The 18,876-nt window shown below is 32.1% G+C and overlaps 1 protein-coding gene and 1 long non-coding RNA gene across 3 annotated transcripts in view; both read left to right on the top strand.

The window, feature by feature from the left end:
• The window catches only part of LOC147839513 (uncharacterized), a 243,096-nt gene that overhangs the window by 135,349 nt on the left and 88,871 nt on the right, over positions 1–18,876 (top strand). The gene's annotated exons all lie outside the window — the stretch shown is intronic.
• Positions 3,879–18,358, top strand: hsp90aa1.1 (heat shock protein 90, alpha (cytosolic), class A member 1, tandem duplicate 1). 2 transcript variants are annotated; one of them, NM_131328.2, is given in 11 exon segments: positions 3,879–3,970; positions 7,528–7,680; positions 7,891–8,257; positions 10,381–10,514; positions 10,600–10,905; positions 11,657–11,822; positions 12,951–13,141; positions 13,220–13,367; positions 15,664–15,932; positions 17,012–17,345; positions 18,045–18,358. In NM_131328.2, coding segments are annotated over 10 exon segments (2,178 nt in total). In that variant the 5' UTR covers positions 3,879–3,970; the 3' UTR covers positions 18,155–18,358.

Raw genomic sequence — 18,876 nt, 5'->3', positions numbered from 1 at the left:
CATCGGCGATGGACGATGGCATCGTCTATCGACCCAGCCCTAATGACAGGCTTAAGCTTGTCAGATACTACGTGATGATGTCACTGATATGCAAATTAGTGCGCTACATAATCTGCCAACATTTAGCTTCTTTTCGGACAGACTTTAACTACTTTTTAATGAAAATAGTTGGCAACACTCCAGTGACGGGGATTTGAGCGTCCGTCCAGACGTGGAGTTGTGCTCCATTTTGTGTTCAGCCCTAGTTAATTGCGTTTTCTCCCCACACTTAGTTTACTTTTGGGTGATCTGTTAATAAAACTCCGAGACCGATCTGTTTGTGTTATCCCTCATTTGATGTTGTGGCCGTGATCGTAACATTAATTGGGGGCTCGTCCGCAACATTCATTCATTCATTTTCTTTTTTGGCTTAGTTCCTTTATTAATAAGTGGTTGCCACAGTGCAATGAACCACCAACTTATCCAGCACATGGTTTAAGCAGCGGATGCCCTTCTAGCTGCAACCCATCACTGGGGAACACTCATACACTCTCATTCACACACATACACTATGGCCAATTTAGCCTACCCAATTCCCCTATAGCGCATGTGTTTGGACTGTGGTGGAAACCGGAGCACCCGGAGGAAATCCACGCCAATACAGGGAGAACATGCAAACTCCACGCCTACTAGCTCGAACTTCTTGCTGTGACCTTAAAATGGACCTTTAAACAAATAAAAAACTGCTTCTATTCTAGCCGAAATAAAACAAAGACTTTTTCCAGAAGAAAAAATATTCGAGAAATACTATAAAAAATTCCTGAATCTGTTCAACATCATTTTAAACAACAAATATTTGAGGAGGGCGAATAATCTTAGCTTTAACTGTATATAATATTTGACTAATTATCTTCCATCTTAAAACAGCCGGAGGGCTTTGTGGGATCATCATCGTTTCACTGTATATCCAGACTTTATCTCACAGCTGGTTTTACACCTGCTTTACGTCTTTATTGTGAACAAGCCGACAAAGCCGCTAAAACAGCCCTTACAGGAAAGATAAAGGAGTGCAAAATCCCACCTTCAGATCTGAAGCCACTAATAAAAGGCGATATTCTAAACAAATGGCAAACAGAACGGGATCAGTGCTCGCAAAAGAAAATTCAGCCAGAAATAGGAAGAAAATCTCATTTATTTTTTTAACTCAAGACACGATGAGATAAAAGACGCCACACACATGACTCGCACATGAGCATTTATTTATGAGATTCGACATATATGAAATCCTATATACATATATTTAAATATAAGATTTAACACGCAAGACTTACACATGAACATGTACTTAAAGGAGAAGAACCAACAAAAAGCCAATATTGCAGCTGAAACCAAACTGATGTTCTTGTGGGATGCCCTATTTTTAATGTTATCAGACAACAGTTTTTAACTGGACAGACTTCAAATGAATTATTTGTAAATGTGAATCCTTTTAAAATTGTGCAATCTTTATCAAAAGTAAACCTTAAACAACTGTTTTAGATTTTTATCTTATATATTATTTATGTATTTTACCTTCTGTATTATGTAATTATTTAATTGTTAGAATATTTTTATAACTATAGAAAAGAGGTATTTATAAAATGTGGTAAAACTTGATCCATGCCATGACTAGGGATGCAACGATTAACAGATTTCACTATTAACCGTGCTTTAATTCAACACGGTTAATTAATTGTGACGGCTTCTCAACACCGTGTTTCTGCATGGAACAAAACTGCTGCATCTTTACAAAGTAATGCCAACTGAGTGCTAGTTTGAAGTTCGGAGCTTGTACATCTTGCACACTGGATTAACTATGGCTGAAGCTATTGACTAAAGCTGAAGCTATTTTGCATGTGCAAGTTTGTTGCTTCCAATGGAGGCGCATGGCTTGCATATATGGAGCGACAGACTAGGGCTTTCTAGACGCACCTACTAGTTGAAAGAATGCCGCGAGCGCCCTACACTGAGAAAAAAACAAAACAAAATAAAAATTACCAAACAGTTTTGTTATATAGTTGATTAAAAGGTTCAGCAGCCTTTGAATACATTTCTTCACTGTAAAAGGGAAATACTTAGCTATTATGTAACTTAGATTTACATTACACAAATAATATTTATATATTCATTTATTTATTGATTTTTAATTTTATTTATTTTGATTTTATTTATTTATTTATTTATTTTTAATAATTTTAAATTAATTTATTAATTTATTTTAAATTCATTTGTTTTATTTTATTAATTTATTTTTTAATTATTTATTTAAATGTTATTAATTTATTTTCATATATTTTTTATTTATTTACATATAATTAATTAATTAAGTTTATTTATTAAAATTTATTTCATTTATTATACTTTTATTATTATTCATTGTAATTTATTTTATTTATTTAAAATTAATTAATTCATTCATTAAAATAAAAAATTTTATTAAAATGAATTTGTATTTATTATAAAAGTATTTATTTAAGTTTTATTTATTTATTTTTAATTTTTATTTATTTACTGACATTTAGATTTACATCAAACAAATACTATTTATTTATTTATTGATTCATTGATTGATTTTTATTTTCTTTATTTTAGTTTAATTTATTTATTATTTTAATTTATTTAAAAAATAACTGTAAATTTCATTTATTAATTTATTTTAAATTCATTTTTTTATTTCATTTGTTTATTTTTAATTAATTATTTTAATTTAATTTATTTATTTTCATTTATTTTTAATTAATTTATTTAAATGAGATTTTTTATGAGACAAATACTACTTATTTATTCATTTATTTATTATTTTAAATTTTATTTATTTTAATTTTATTCATTTATCATTTTAATTTATTTTAAAAAAAGTATTAATTAATTTATTTTAAAAATTAATTTATTTTTTTCATTTATATATTTTTAATTTATTTATTTACATTTAATTTAGTTATTTTCATTTATTTTAAATGTATTTATTTAAACTTTATTTATTTATTTAAATTTTATTTTTATCTATTTATTGACACTTAGATTTTTGTTAGACAAATACAACTTATTTATTCATTTATTTACTTATTTTTAATTTTATTTATTTAAATTTTATTTATTATTTTTATATATTTTTAATTTATTTATATTTAATTAATTAATTAATTTAAATTTCTTAATGTATATTAATTTATTAAAATTTTATTATTATTTATTTTCAATTTATTTTATTTACTTTATTTAAAATTAATTAATTTGTGTTTCTATTAAATTTATTTATTTAAATTTAAATTATTTATTTAAAAAAATATATATTTATTTATTGACATTTATTTTCAGCGTAAAACTATTACTTATGTTTAAATGGCAAAACTTTTTTCACTTGTTTTTAAGTCCAAAGTTTTGTATTATTTGGTTACTGAGCAGCAATAAACAACACTTTAAAATATAAGCTGTTTTCATGTGATTTTTCTTAACTAGTAGTGGTTTGAAATTAATGAATGTATAATAATCGTAATTATTCCTCAGACTATAATCGCACAACCAAAATCTATAATCGTTGCATCCCTAGCCATGACACAGCCAAAAAAGCTGAAATCACCATTAACTCAAAATTCTCTCTCTCTTTGTCTTTATTGTGATTTTAGTGACGCACCCAATCAGCTATCGGTATTCTGCTGTCAGAAAGTCACATGTCCTCGTCGACGGCTCCATGTGGCTCCGGAACCTTCTGTCTTTGATTGACAGGCCCTTCTGCGACCGCTGTCCCAACATGGACATGCTGGAGCCCTGTACTTCAGCAGGCGTTTCGTCTGGAAGTTTCTGGATGGAGGGTTCGAGAAGCTCTGGTCTTAATATAAGGCGAGGACGCAGCAGATAACGGCAGACCCGCGACGAGAAGACTGGAGTACAACACCTCCAAACACAAAACCACTGCAAAGACTTTCTGCACTCGAGACGACCACACAGCAAGGTAAGAGAGATATGCTGTTATATCCCTCTTAAGAGCTTTATACATGACATTCATTCAACTCTGAAGGCATTTGAATGGTTTTAGTCATGTTATATGCACAGTTATTTTTAAATATATGTTGTAAGTGATGTTGAACAGATTCAGGAATTTTTCACAGTATTTCCTATAATATTATTTCTTCTGCAGAAAGTCTTATTTGTTTTATTTTGGCTAGAATAAAAGCAGACAGCATGGTAAGAGTTACACATATATACTGCTGTATTTACTAAAGACACTTAAGAGTTTAAGAGTTTCAGTTGTGAATGGTTTTAATGCAATTATATCAATATTCTAATAATGAACCTCCACAGGATGCTTTACAGTAATATATGTGTGCAGACACATAAGATTAGTCAGTACCAAAGACAAAACAGCTGAAGATCACACACGAGAAATTACCACACAAATTAAATCATATTATGTTAAATATGATAGCAATTATCATACAAAAAATTATTAAAATAAATAAATAAGAGTTTTAGATCTTGCATTTATTCAACAGTCAAGTCATTTAAAGGGTTTTAGCCATATATATATATATATATATATATATATATATATATATATATATATATATATATATATATATATATATATATATATATTATTGATAACATTTTATAAATATATTTGCATTTATCAAACAGAAAAATTAAATTTTTGCTGCAACCCCTGTTGAAAACTCAATTTAACAAAAATGTTTGATTTATTATTTTAGATGGCAAGTTGAAAAGGTTATTATTGGATTTTTTAAAAGTTTATTATAATTTACGTGTATTATATTATAGTAATCAACATTTAAAGTGGATCAAATCCTTTAATATTTTGTATTTAACAATTATTATAGAAACAAAAAAGCTACTCAATGAAAAATGCAAGATATTCTGTAAGCTTTTCATTGTATTTTTGGCACATTCTGAGTTCTTTAAATTATAATAATCAATATTTTATAGCAATTGACCAACGTTTTTACAATAACATACAATATTACATTTTATTAGGTTATTCTTCATTAATTTAGTTATTTATTATTGTATAACTGTGCCAAAATAATATTTTCAGTCCTACAAGGTTTTATGAGTCCTATTGTTTACTAGATTTTTGTATATTTTTACAGTAAAACAAAAGAATTATAGCAAATATCTGAAAATTGTGTCATTTCAGGCCACAATATATATATATATATATATATATATATATATATATATATATATATATATATATATATATATATATATATATATATATATATATATATGTATGTATGTATATATATATATGTATGTATATTTAAAAATCTCAGATGAAATCCTCTTTGAAATCAGACACTTGATTAAATAAATGCTCAAATTATACAGAAAAAAACATTTAATGAGTGAATTTAAGAAAGTTCTAAACATTTCTCTCATGCTTGTGATGATATCTATGCTAATTGTAGTCCATTTAAAAGAGTTGCACATAGTTAAAGTATTAGTTCACCAAAGAAATGTACTTACTCTTCATTCACTTCAGTTTTTATTAAACACAAAAGACGATATACTGAAAAACCCTGGTGGAAAAACATCTATTTTCTTTCCTACAGTGGTGGTCAAAATCCAACATTCTTCACAATGTCTACTTTTGTGTAAAAAACAACAGTAAAAATAAACTCAAATGGTTGAGCAAATGTTAATTTTTAGTGTACTGTCCCTTTAAGAGCACATGTCTAATAATGGCAGCTGTTTCATTAGAGCTGAGCAAGCCACCAACAACACGATGCACATCTACATCCCAACTATAACCGTATTTCAGAATCCTTATGCTACCAGATTCCAACATTCCTCAAAATATCTTCTTTTGTGTTTAACATCTTAAAATAAACACAATTTATAATTTAAACTACAAGTTAATGTTCATTATTGGGTGTACTGTCCCTTTAAGAGCTCATGTCTAGCAATGGCAGCTGTTTTATTTAAGCTGAGCAACCCAAAACAAAACTAGCCTAAAAATGAGAATGGGTCAAATTGCATGAGTAAAAGCACCAAATATGGGTTAAAAAGCAGTCGTTTTCACACCGTTAGGCCATTTGGTACATGTGACAGGTGCTGAGCATGTGCTCAGATCAGCTGTTGCTCAATGCTGTGACCTCTTAAAGGCACAGTACACCCACAGATGGACATTTATTCACCATTTACCCACATGTAAATCATTGTAAACTGAATGTCTTTCTACTGTTGAACACAAAAGAAGATATTCTGAAGAATTCTGTGGAACTTCTATAGTAAATCAACTGTTACTCAATGACTAAGATTGAACCTCTTAAAGGGACAGTACACCCAAAACTGAACATTTACTCAGCATTAACTCACATTTAACTGATTGTAAACTGAATTTCTTCTGTCTGTTGAACACGAGATAAGATATTTTGAAGATTGCTGGAAAAAAATCAGGCATTAACTTCCATAGAAAATCAGATTTTGCTCTAGGCTTAAGATTGAACCTCTTAAAGGCACAGTACACCCACAAATGAACATTTACTCGAGCCTAAATGATTGTAAACTGAATTTCTTCCTTCTGTTGTACACAAGATAAGATGTTTGAAGAATGCTGGGGGGAAATCAGGCATTAACTTTTATAGTAAATCAGCTGTTGCTCAATGCTTAAGATTGAGCCTCTTAAAGGCACAGTACACCCAAAAATGAACATGTATTCACCATTTACTCACATGTAAATCATTGTAAACTGAATGTCTTTCTACTGTTGAACACAAAAGAAGATATTGTGAAGAATGCTGTGGAAAAAAATCTGTCATTAACTTCTATAGTAAATCAGCTGTTACTCAATGATTAAGATTGAGCCTCTTAAAGGCACAGTACACCCAAAAATGAACATTTACTCAGCATTAACTCACATTTAACTGATTGTAAACTGAATTTCTTTCTTCTATTGAACACAAAATAAGATATTTTGAAGTATGCCCAGGGGAAAATTAGGCATTAAGATCTATAGTAGGTCAGCTCAATGCGTATGATTGAACTTTTTAAAGGGACAGTACACCCAAAAATGATCTCTGCTCTGTCCACTTTTGATGCTGAAAATTCAACTCTACAGCTTAACAAAATGACTCCTTTCAGTTTTTTTTTTCTAGAGAAACAGCTCTGTAAAATAACAGAAAATGTACTGGCATTTAATTACAAGATTTTTGTAGCAGAATATGCAACACTGACCCAGACTATATGTCACTTTAAACTAATACAAATGCTCAGAAAAGCCACTTTTTACAACTTTTCAAGGTTAAAAATTGTATGAGGAAAGATCAAGATCCCATAATGCAATTCAAAAGCAGAAATAAACTGTGAAAAATAAAAACATCAATCACAAAATACAGAAAACGGCTGATTTACAGATATTTTTGACAGTGAATATCTACATTCCACCTATAAAAGTGCACCGTATTTCAGAATCCGAATGCAACTGTTTTCTCCGTCACTGTTTAAATATTATTGTTTATATTTCATCTCTGTTTCCATTGATTTTAGATGCCTGAGAAGTCGGCCCAGCCCGTGATGGAGGAGGAGGTGGAGACGTTTGCGTTTCAGGCTGAGATCGCTCAGCTCATGTCTCTGATCATCAACACCTTCTACTCCAACAAGGAGATCTTCCTCCGAGAGCTCATCTCCAACTCCTCTGATGTACGTTTATCAGAATAATATGCTTATTAAGTTTACTTCAGTGTGTAAGAAGACACTTTTAGTTCTAAGTAGAGCATTACAGTAGATATTCTACATTATAGTTGAGCATTATCTAAGTGTGAACTCTTGAACTCCAAGTAAGGAAAGCATTTCTTTGCAGTGGGGTGTTTATGCTATTTTTTTATGTTTTCTTACGTGTCTTTAAAACAGGCATTGGACAAGATCAGATATGAGAGCTTGACAGATCCGAGCAAACTGGATTCATGCAAGGACCTGAAGATTGAACTGATCCCAGACCAGAAAGAGCGCACGCTGACCATCATCGACACCGGCATTGGCATGACCAAAGCTGACCTGATCAACAATCTGGGCACCATCGCTAAATCTGGCACAAAGGCCTTCATGGAGGCTCTGCAGGCCGGAGCGGACATTTCTATGATCGGTCAGTTCGGTGTGGGCTTTTATTCTGCGTATCTGGTGGCTGAGAAAGTGACGGTCATCACCAAACACAACGATGATGAGCAGTACATTTGGGAATCTGCAGCTGGCGGATCGTTCACTGTCAAGCCAGACTTCGGTAAGAGCTCTCAAAAGGTTTACATGCTGAACAAATAAATTTGTACCCGAAATAAATGCTTAAATTTAAAGGGATAGTTCACCTAAAAATGAAAGATCCCCATCAAGTGGATAAAACAACACATATTGTCTTGTTTTAAGAAATAACGAGTCCAAATGAAGTAAGTTTTTCCCTTAAAATAAGCAAAATAATTGTTTTTTTGACACACAATTGTTCTGCTTACCCCATTGGCAGATTATTGCATGTCAAAGGACAAAAAATTAATTATGTTGCTTGTTAATTAATCACTTAATTTTGACTCATTATTTCTTAAAACAAGACAGTATTTATTGTTTGTCTAGAAAATAATTCTTGATTTAAGAAATGTTTAGATATTAGCTGCATTATACTCATATATATATATTAAGACATTTCTTAAATCATAAGAGCCCTCAGAGGTTTTCATACTATACAAATGAATCCATACTCAAAAAAAACCTTAAATTAAATATATTCAAGTATATTTTTACTTGGTTAAAGTAATGTGTAAATAAACGTATTACATTTAATTTATTGATAAAATCAAGTACTTCCAAAAAGTCAAATTTAAAGAGTACACTAAAAAAAATAATTCTTAAGATTTACTTAAGTCCTAAATTTTAATTAAATTTTACAATCTTTTATCAGGTACAATTAACTTGTCTAGATCATGTAAAATGTACTTAATTTATTTAGGAGTGTTAGGTTAAACATTAAGTAAAAGTTAATCAATTATCTTTACTTTGAGTCTTTATTTATTTAAATGAACCAAGTAAAGTCATTTTCTTGTTTTAGCAGAAGGAACATTGCTTTTATCAATATAAACAAACCTTATTAGTTACAAATTAGTACATTTGGTGCAACTTGGTTAAATTAAGACACACATTTCCACTTGAAATGTGTTATGCCACTTTATTTCAAGCAAATTTATTTAGCAAGAGCAAATTTACTTTATAAATGCTTACTGATGTCAGCGCTACTGTTAGCACAGCTTTTCTGAGCGAAGCGTCAAACATTAATGCTGATAATAAAAATGCCGAGACCCAAAGCATGAGTGCTGCTCTTCTGTAAGGTGGTAACCGCAAAACTAAAAGACATACTCAAAACTCTTCCTAATCTACAAACTAATGATGATCAAACTCTAATAAGTCTTTCTCTTAAATTTAAACACCTAAGATTGCTTTTATTTTCAAAATACTTTTCTTTTAATCCAATCTCTTGCAAAGCATGCTGGGAACTATCCATTGCGACTTCTACATTATTAAAACGTACTCAATATTACTAGGTTTGAGATGATTAGAAAATATTTAAATATTACAAGTAATTAAATAGCAATATTTTACTATTTCCACTCGTTTTATTTATTACATGAAGTCAATGTGTAAATATTAAATATGTACTTAGAAAATTCTAGTCATCCTTGACACTTAATATTACAATTCAAAAATTACGAGAGTAAATTTATTAGATTTTAACCACACCAAAAAGTCATTTCTTTCAGTGTAGACTAGGTGCCACAGTTTGGACTAAGAATTAAATGCACACTTGAAATGGCAACTGAAAACCAGTATTATCTGGTATTGTTTTGATTGCATGATGTCTTTGAGTCTTTAATGTAATTTTCGTATTTATTCGTTTATTTATTTATTCATCTATGGCTTATTTTGCTTTCTACCCTTTCCAGATTCTTATGTTTGGGTGTTTTTACAACGTAGAACGCTCTGTGTACTACATATCTCTATGTAAATTTGGAAACGTCTATAAATATCTAATAACAAATCAAGAACTTCCAAATATCTCAAGTTTTAAAGTCTAGAACAAACGGTGTAAGAGTTATGAGCACATTTGTTTTTTTCAAAGTACTATAGCGCCCCCTGTTTGCCAGATTAAACGAGTCATCTTATTTGAGTAGCATTTTGTATTTACTAACCATGTGACTTAGTTTAAAGTCTCTAGATCTTACGGTTTGGCTGGCCAATTCATTTTACGGCGTAATTATAATAATAATAATTAAACTCTTAACTAAAACAATATGCTAAACTAATAACATTAAACCAATATGCTATAAATGCTTAACTAGTCATGTCTGATGTTTGCAATAACAGGTGAATCAATTGGACGTGGTACCAAAGTCATTCTCCACCTTAAAGAGGATCAGTCTGAATATGTGGAGGAAAAGCGCATTAAGGAAGTGGTGAAGAAGCACTCTCAGTTCATCGGTTACCCAATTACGCTTTACGTAAGTGGCTCTAAATTGGTGCGTCAACCGCAAACCTGCTAAAGTCCGCATTGCACAACATAAAACTCCCCAAAATATCTTTCAGATTGAGAAACAGAGAGAAAAAGAGGTGGATCTTGAGGAAGGCGAGAAACAGGAGGAGGAGGAGGTTGCAGCAGGCGAAGACAAAGACAAACCCAAAATTGAAGATCTGGGAGCTGATGAAGATGAAGACTCTAAGGATGGCAAGAATAAGAGGAAGAAGAAGGTGAAGGAAAAGTACATTGATGCCCAGGAGCTGAATAAGACCAAGCCGATCTGGACCCGTAACCCCGATGACATCACCAATGAGGAGTACGGCGAGTTTTACAAGAGTTTAAGCAATGACTGGGAGGATCACTTGGCTGTCAAGGTTGGTTAAAGATTCTGTTAGATATTTATTTTATTTACTGAGGCACATTAATGATTTAAAAACATGACAGAATTAGCCAAAAAGCGATGTTGCATTTGCAGTGCCTGGGTTGGCGGTACACAGCAAACACCATACACAGCAAACAAATACCTTTCTCATCTAGTTTTTCCATCATAATGTCTATAAAGTCCTAAATCAAGAAGCATTTGCTAGACAAGCAAATAATTTTAGCTTATTGTCTGAAATAAGAAGTAAAAATTTTGTGAGGTTTACCTTAAAACAAGGGAATATGCTTTGCTTGTCTAGAAAATGCCTCTTGATTTGAAGTCTTATTAGACAAAAGCTCTCAGTATTTAGTATTAAAAGCATTTATTGCAGTGTAAGACCATAAAACAGTCAATACATCATTTAAAATAAACAAACAAACGAAATATAAATAAATGAACACATTGATTTGGACTTTAGCTAAAACATAGGGTCAAAATTGATAGTCTTTTTATGAGAAAGATAATATTCCATCAAGATTTTTTGTAAATTTCCTACAGTGCATGAATAAAGACCTTTTGTTCAATTATAAAGGGGATTTTTAACCCTCAGATTGTTGTATCTCAGCCAAATATCTCCTTTCAGATGATGTATAAACCTGCTGCATTTCCAAAACTTGACACGTTATGATTGGTTTTGTGCTCTAGGATCACATTATTTCAGTCTAGGCTAACTAAATAAACCATTAATCTCCTTCTTGTTGCAGCATTTCTCAGTTGAGGGCCAACTGGAGTTTCGCGCTCTACTTTTTGTACCCAGAAGAGCTGCTTTTGACCTTTTTGAGAACAAGAAGAAGAGAAACAACATTAAGTTATACGTGCGCAGGGTTTTCATCATGGACAATTGCGAGGAACTCATTCCAGAATATCTCAGTAAGTGTCTTTATTATTATTTATACATCTGAAGGATTTGATTCTGATTGGCTGATGAATATTGCGAGGTGTGTCGTTATTTTCAGATAATTGCACAGCTAAAGTAGTTCCAACAGGTTTTGAGCGCATTACATATCACTACACTGAATTATTTGAGTAATTTCACAGTTGAAAAACACATCAGAAGGCTTTGGAGGACAAGTGGAAGAAACTAATGCTGCACACAGGAGATGTTTGAGGACAAAAATCTGACAAATAAACTCTCAAATATAACCTTTTTAACATCGGAGCAGCTGTGGAGACCAGACTTTAAGCAGAATAATGCACGCAGGACCACTGAATTATATGAAAATAATGCACATCTCAGTTCATCATGAATTTTTTCTTTCTTATTTCAAGCATTAATACATTTGTTCAGTAGTCAACATTTAAAGTGGATCAAACATGTTATTTATAAAGCAATAAAACGGATTGTTCAGAAGTTTAAAGACAACTTTCAAAGGTTTTGAACCACTTCAAATGTTGACAACTGTATATCAATGTCAACCAATAGTATAAATGCTGAGTTAAACTTTCCTTGACTCTAGTCCAGGGATGGGCAAACTTGATCCTCGAGGGCCGGTGTCCCTGCAGAGTTTTGTTCCAACACTAGTCAAACACACCTGAATAAACTAATTAGTGTCTTCAAGATCACTTGAACTCTATAGGGAGGTCTGTTTGAATAGGGTTGGAGCTAAACTATGCAGGACACCGGCCCTCCAGGATCAAGTTTGCCCACACCTGCTCTAGTCTGTTCAGTTATTAGACAATAATGCGCTACTTCAGGTGTGGATTATATAAGGCATAATTGCCATTCTTAAAGGATATTAAATGCATGATGCAGAAGAAACTAAGCATCCATGTTTGGTGAAAGCACATTTATTTTTTGGTAACTGTGATCAAAACTGACTGGAACTACCTGTGTGCATTAAAAATAATATTGCACACTTTCCAGCCAATCAGAAACAAGTATTTGAACAGACCATTGTATCATTTCTAACAATTCAATTGTTTGTTCTCAATTATTTCTTACTTATTCCAAAGTAATAATACACAATATAACATTCACAAAATCAACATTCCTTCCAGACTTTATTAAGGGTGTGGTGGACTCTGAGGATCTGCCTCTGAACATCTCCAGAGAAATGCTTCAACAGAGTAAAATCCTGAAGGTGATCCGCAAAAACCTGGTCAAGAAGTGTCTCGATCTCTTCACCGAACTGGCAGAGGATAAAGACAACTACAAGAAATACTACGAGCAGTTCTCCAAAAACATCAAGGTGAATGTGCTACTCAAGTAACTAACAAACACAGAAATATAGAAAATGCCCAAAATAACATGTTTCTTCCTCTTTTAGCTTGGCATCCATGAGGACTCTCAGAATCGCAAGAAACTTTCTGATCTTTTGCGCTACTACACTTCAGCTTCAGGAGATGAGATGGTGTCACTTAAAGACTATGTGTCTCGCATGAAGGACACACAGAAGCACATCTACTACATCACCGGTTAGTAGCGATTCAGTGTTTTGAGTTATGGATTATAAGTAATGAGAGTTATGTAATCATTTACTTGAAAAAGTAATCTGATTACATAAGTTGGATTACCCTTAATAAATGGGAAAACTAATGAGTAACTTGCGAAACAACATTTTGGAAGAAGTTTTCTTTTAAGGTAAAAAGTAATCCCTTACTTTACTAGTTACTTGACATTGTAATCTGATTACTTTTAATCTTAAAAGAAAATATCTGAGTTACTTTTTAAAAAAAGAACTGGAAGTTACTTCAACTTCACTTTTATTACAAATAATGCAAGTTATGCAATCAGATAATTTTTTCAAGTACCTAGTGAAGTAACAGATTACTTTTTAACTTCCAAGAAAATTCAGAGTTTTTCCAAAATGTATCGCTAGATACTTTTCATTTCATTTTAAGTAATGTGAGTTAAGTAATCAGACTACTTTTTCATGTAACTACTGATGTAACAAATTACTTGAAGTTAAAAGAAAATATGTGACACAAGTTAAGTAATCAGATTACGTTTCAAGTAACTAGTAAAATATTATAATAATAATAGTGAGTTACTTGAATCTTCCTGAATTTTCCACCAGTTAGTTTTCTCATTTATTATGGGTAATACAAGTTATGTAATCAGATTACTTATTCAAGTAACTAATAAAGTACCAGATTACATTTACAAAAAGTTATGCCGTTACTTAGTTTTCTCATTTCTTACAAGTAACAAGTTTCTTTAAAAAGTATCACACTTAAGTTACTTTTTGAATTAGTAACTACTAAAGTAACATTACTTTCTAACCTCCAAGAAAATATGTAAGTTACTTTCTCCAAAATGTTAAAAATTGCCCAATCACTTTCTTATTTATTGCACAATTTATGTAATTAGATTACTTTTCAAGTAACTATTAAAGTAACAGATTACTTTTTAACTTCCAAAAAAATATGTGTTACTTTTTCCAAAATGTGTCGCTAGTTAAATAGTTTTCTCATTCAATACGGGTAATGTAATTTATGCAGTCAGATTACATTTTCAAATAACAAGTAAAGTAACAAGATTACTTTTGAACTTTTAAGAATATATCTGAGTTACTTAGTTTTTCTCATGTATTGTACGTAATATGAGTAATCAGATTACTTTTTCATGTAACTACTTTTTCATGCAGATTACTTTTTAACAAAGAAACGGCAGTTTCTTTGATTTTACATTTATTATAAATAACACAAGTTATGTAATCAGATTAATTTTAAAGTATCTAGGAAAATAACAGATTACTTTTTAAATTCTAAGAATATATCTGAGTTACTTTTTCGAAAATGTACCGCCAGTTACTTCGTTTTCTTATTCATTAGGGGAAATACAAGTTAAGTAATCAGATTACTTTTTCAAGTAACTAATAAATTAAAGGATTACCTTTACAAAAAGTTATGCCATTACTTCGTTTTCTTATTTATTACAAAGTAACAAACTTAGTTTAAATAAGTAACTAGTAAAGTAACATTACTTTCTAACCTCCAAAAAAAATTTTTTTGAAAATGCTTTTCCAAAATGTATCGCAGGTTACTTTGTTTTTTCATTTATTACAAGTAATGTGAGTAAGGTAATCAGATTACTTTTTCATGTAACTACTTAATTAAGAAATTACTTTTTAAGTTAAAAAAATATCTTGAGTTACTTTTAAAAAAAGGACCGGCAGTTACTTCGATTTTACATTTATTACAACTAATGCAAGTTAGAAAGAAAGTAAGAACGTAACGGATTACTTTTTAACTGCCAAAAAATATGTGTTTCAAAATGTGTCGCTAGTTACTTAGTTTTTTCATTTATTACAGTTATTGCAATTTATGTAATCAGGTTACTTTTTCAAGTAACTAATAAAGTAACAGGTTACTTTTTCAAAAAAGTAATGTCTTTACTTAGTTTTCTCATTTATTACAAGTAACAAGTTTCTTTAAAATGTACTTTAAGAAGTACTTACTTTTAGTTACATTTATTTAAATAAGCAATTCAAGACTGAAATGCTTTACTTTTCAGTCAGTTAACCAAAGTTAGTTAACACTGTTCAATTAATCTTTATTTCTATAGTGCTTTTACAATGTAGATTGTATCAAAGCAGATTAACACGGATGAAGTTCTTGTAAATTGAAACTGCTTTCGTCCAGTTTTCACAGTTGAAGTTTAGTTCAGTGTAATGCAAATGTCACTGCTGAAAGCCTAAAGCTGCTAATAGTTAATGTGAAATTACTAGCCATTTTCTTACAACCCTTAAATTAATGTTCTTCCCTAAAGGTGAGACCAAAGATCAGGTGGCGAACTCAGCGTTTGTGGAGCGCCTCCGTAAAGCTGGTCTGGAGGTGATCTACATGATCGAGCCCATCGATGAATACTGTGTTCAGCAGCTGAAGGAATATGATGGCAAGAATCTGGTGTCGGTCACTAAAGAAGGCCTGGAGCTGCCCGAGGATGAAGAGGAGAAGAAGAAGCAGGATGAGCTGAAGGCCAAATATGAGAACTTGTGCAAGATCATGAAGGATATCCTCGACAAAAAGATTGAGAAGGTATTAGCTGTTAGCATGCAAGACAAACATTTTGAACTGAATACTCTATAGCAGGGGTTCTCAAAGTGGGGGTCGGGACCCCTCGAGGGGTCGCAGGACAATGAAGGAGGGTCGCCTGGTGATTTAAAAAAATCGATTTATTATTATTAAAGCATATAAGAATGACCATATTTTATCCATAACCTACTGAAGAGAAAAAAATAGTCGTTTATAAATACTATACAGTTACTATAGTAGCTTATAGTTACTAGTTCTATTGGATTGCGACCCCAGTGGTAATTACATTATATTAAAGACACAGCAATAGCGTCAGATGCAGCAGATTGATTTTATAACTCCTGGTTAAAGTTTCTGGCCCATTTACCGCACTGACATTAAACGAATAATATACCTGGGTGTATTGGTGTGTGTGTGACATTGCATGCAAGCTTTCTGTATTCATAACCAGGATATTGAGGGTCGCGAGTCACTGGCATCGTCATATTGGGGGTCGCAGGCTGTAAAGTTTGGGAACCCCTGCTCTATAGTACTAGAGATGCACCAAAATTGAAATTCTGGGCCAAAAGTGAAAGTTCTTGGTGCACTTGGCTGAAAATTTAAAACTGAAAGTTTGAGAATGATTTGTTATAGTGTTTTAGTTTCGGTTTCAATCAAGTCTTCTGCATAAGATCCACATATTCAGTTCGAGAAGAAAATTAACTTTCACAATTCACAAATTGAAGCAAAAAACATCCTTTGAGTAATCGAGAGCGAGTGACGAGATGCTAATTTTCGTAAACAAAATTACGAATTTGAACTAGTAGATTACACACAAAGTCAATGAGTATGTGAAAAAATAGTAGTACTCCACGCAGAATTTCCAGAGGGTGTATTACTACTATTTGATCATGCATATAATTTGATTCTGAACAGGTCACAGTCTCCGACCATTTAATCTTTAACAACTAAAAAATCATGCGAGCTAATGACTCAAAGCAAATGCCCAAATAGAGGTGAAAATCCACTGGGTGGCACGAATGAGGCAAAATGCACAGTGTATTACTATTACTTGCTCATGCATATAATTTGTGTCTGAATAGGTCACAGTCTCCAACCGTCTGGTGTCTTCGCCCTGCTGTATCGTCACCAGCACATACGGTTGGACGGCGAACATGGAGAGGATCATGAAGTCTCAGGCTCTGAGGGATAACTCTACCATGGGCTACATGACCGCTAAAAAGCACCTGGAAATCAACCCAGCACACCCCATTGTGGAGACCCTCAGAGAGAAAGCGGAAGCCGACAAAAACGACAAGGCGGTGAAGGATCTGGTGATCCTGCTGTTCGAGACGGCGCTCTTATCCTCAGGCTTCACACTGGACGACCCACAGACTCATGCAAACCGCATCTACAGGATGATCAAACTCGGACTTGGTAAGTCTGATGGCTACAGAAGCTAGAGAACTTTATTATATAATATAGTCACAGTTGGATTTGTGTATTGCATGTATTGGGGGGCCTAACTATGAGAAGAATACTTAATTATTAATTATTCATAATAATTATTATTATTATAAATATTATTAATACTTAATAATGAAGAATAATTACTATTAATATTAATAGTTTTATATAAAAATGGGCCTTTTGGATGGGGGATTTCTTAAGTAATTCATTATTTCACTTTTTATAAATGAATTTTTTGACAAATTACAGTAAAAAAATTATGATATTTTAAAAAGTATTCATAGCAGGGCCGGCTCTAGGCATGGGCAGGGGTGGGCTCAACCAACCCAAATGTCTGTCTTTCCCACCCAGTCAAAAAGACAGCAGTATATACATTTGTTTTTGATTTTCTTTTGTACGATTTGTGAATTGATTAAAGCAGTAAGGTGGGCTCTGTGTTGAAAAAGGGGCGTTGAAAGCTCTGACCAATTATAACGAAACACCAAACTGTTTGATTGGCTGTAAGTAATAGCGCGCTCTGGATGCATAAGCCCAGACTGCTTGCCTTCAGGCTGTTACAGCCATAGGTTACACGCCGACATATTGTGTAGTAGCATGTCAGGGCGTCCCGAGTTCGAATCCCTCGAAACAGAAAGATTTAATTATATTTAATGTGTTTTTCTGTAGGCATCGATGACGATGACTCTGTGGTCGAGGAAATCTCTCAACCCGCTGAAGAAGATATGCCCGTTCTGGAGGGAGACGACGACACTTCGAGAATGGAGGAAGTCGACTAAAGAGTTTTAGTGTACAAATAAAATCCGTAATGTAATGTAATTTATTGTTTTTGTATAAAACAATCCAGACATCCCACAGTGAATGTTAGCTACTTTAAAGTCCTTGTAATTGCCTTGTGTGTCTGCTCTTGCATTTTATAATTCAAACTTTCTTTTTGTAAACCTAAGCTGAACGTTTTTAATAAATGACTCCTTATAAATAAAGGATCTGACGTCCGTTTTTATTTTGCCACAATTCCTTGCTATCATTATATTGAGAAATATTAAAATCTAGCGTATTAAAGGGACAGCTCACCCAATAAATAAATTACCTCACAATTTACTTTTAAAACTTATAAAAGTTTCTTTCTTCTCTTGAACCCAAAAATAAGATATTCTAAAGATTATTGACCAAAAGCAGCCATTCAAATCTATAGTAGAAACGAAAACTATGTTAAGAATACATCCATATATCAATTATAGCACTATTTTTGTGACACATACTCACAATAATTAGCTGTAAAGGGTATGTTTAAGGTTGTAATTGGTGTAGACGTTAGTAAAACACAGTTTAATATGGTAATTTAATAAGTAAAATTGAAATAGTTTTAAGTTGTAGCTGTAAACACTTATAGCAACAACCCAAAATATACTGTTTAAGTCTGTTAGGTTTACTGCTTGTTTTTTTAAACATTGTTCTGTATATCTTTATGTTCAACAGATAAAGGTTTTGGAGGTGAGTA

Source organism: Danio rerio, chromosome 20 (genome assembly GCF_052040795.2).
Source record: "Danio rerio strain M-AB ecotype USA chromosome 20, GRCz13ab, whole genome shotgun sequence".
In the NCBI taxonomy this organism is placed as follows: domain Eukaryota; kingdom Metazoa; phylum Chordata; class Actinopteri; order Cypriniformes; family Danionidae; genus Danio; species Danio rerio.
This window is presented reverse-complemented; position numbering and strand designations above follow the sequence as displayed.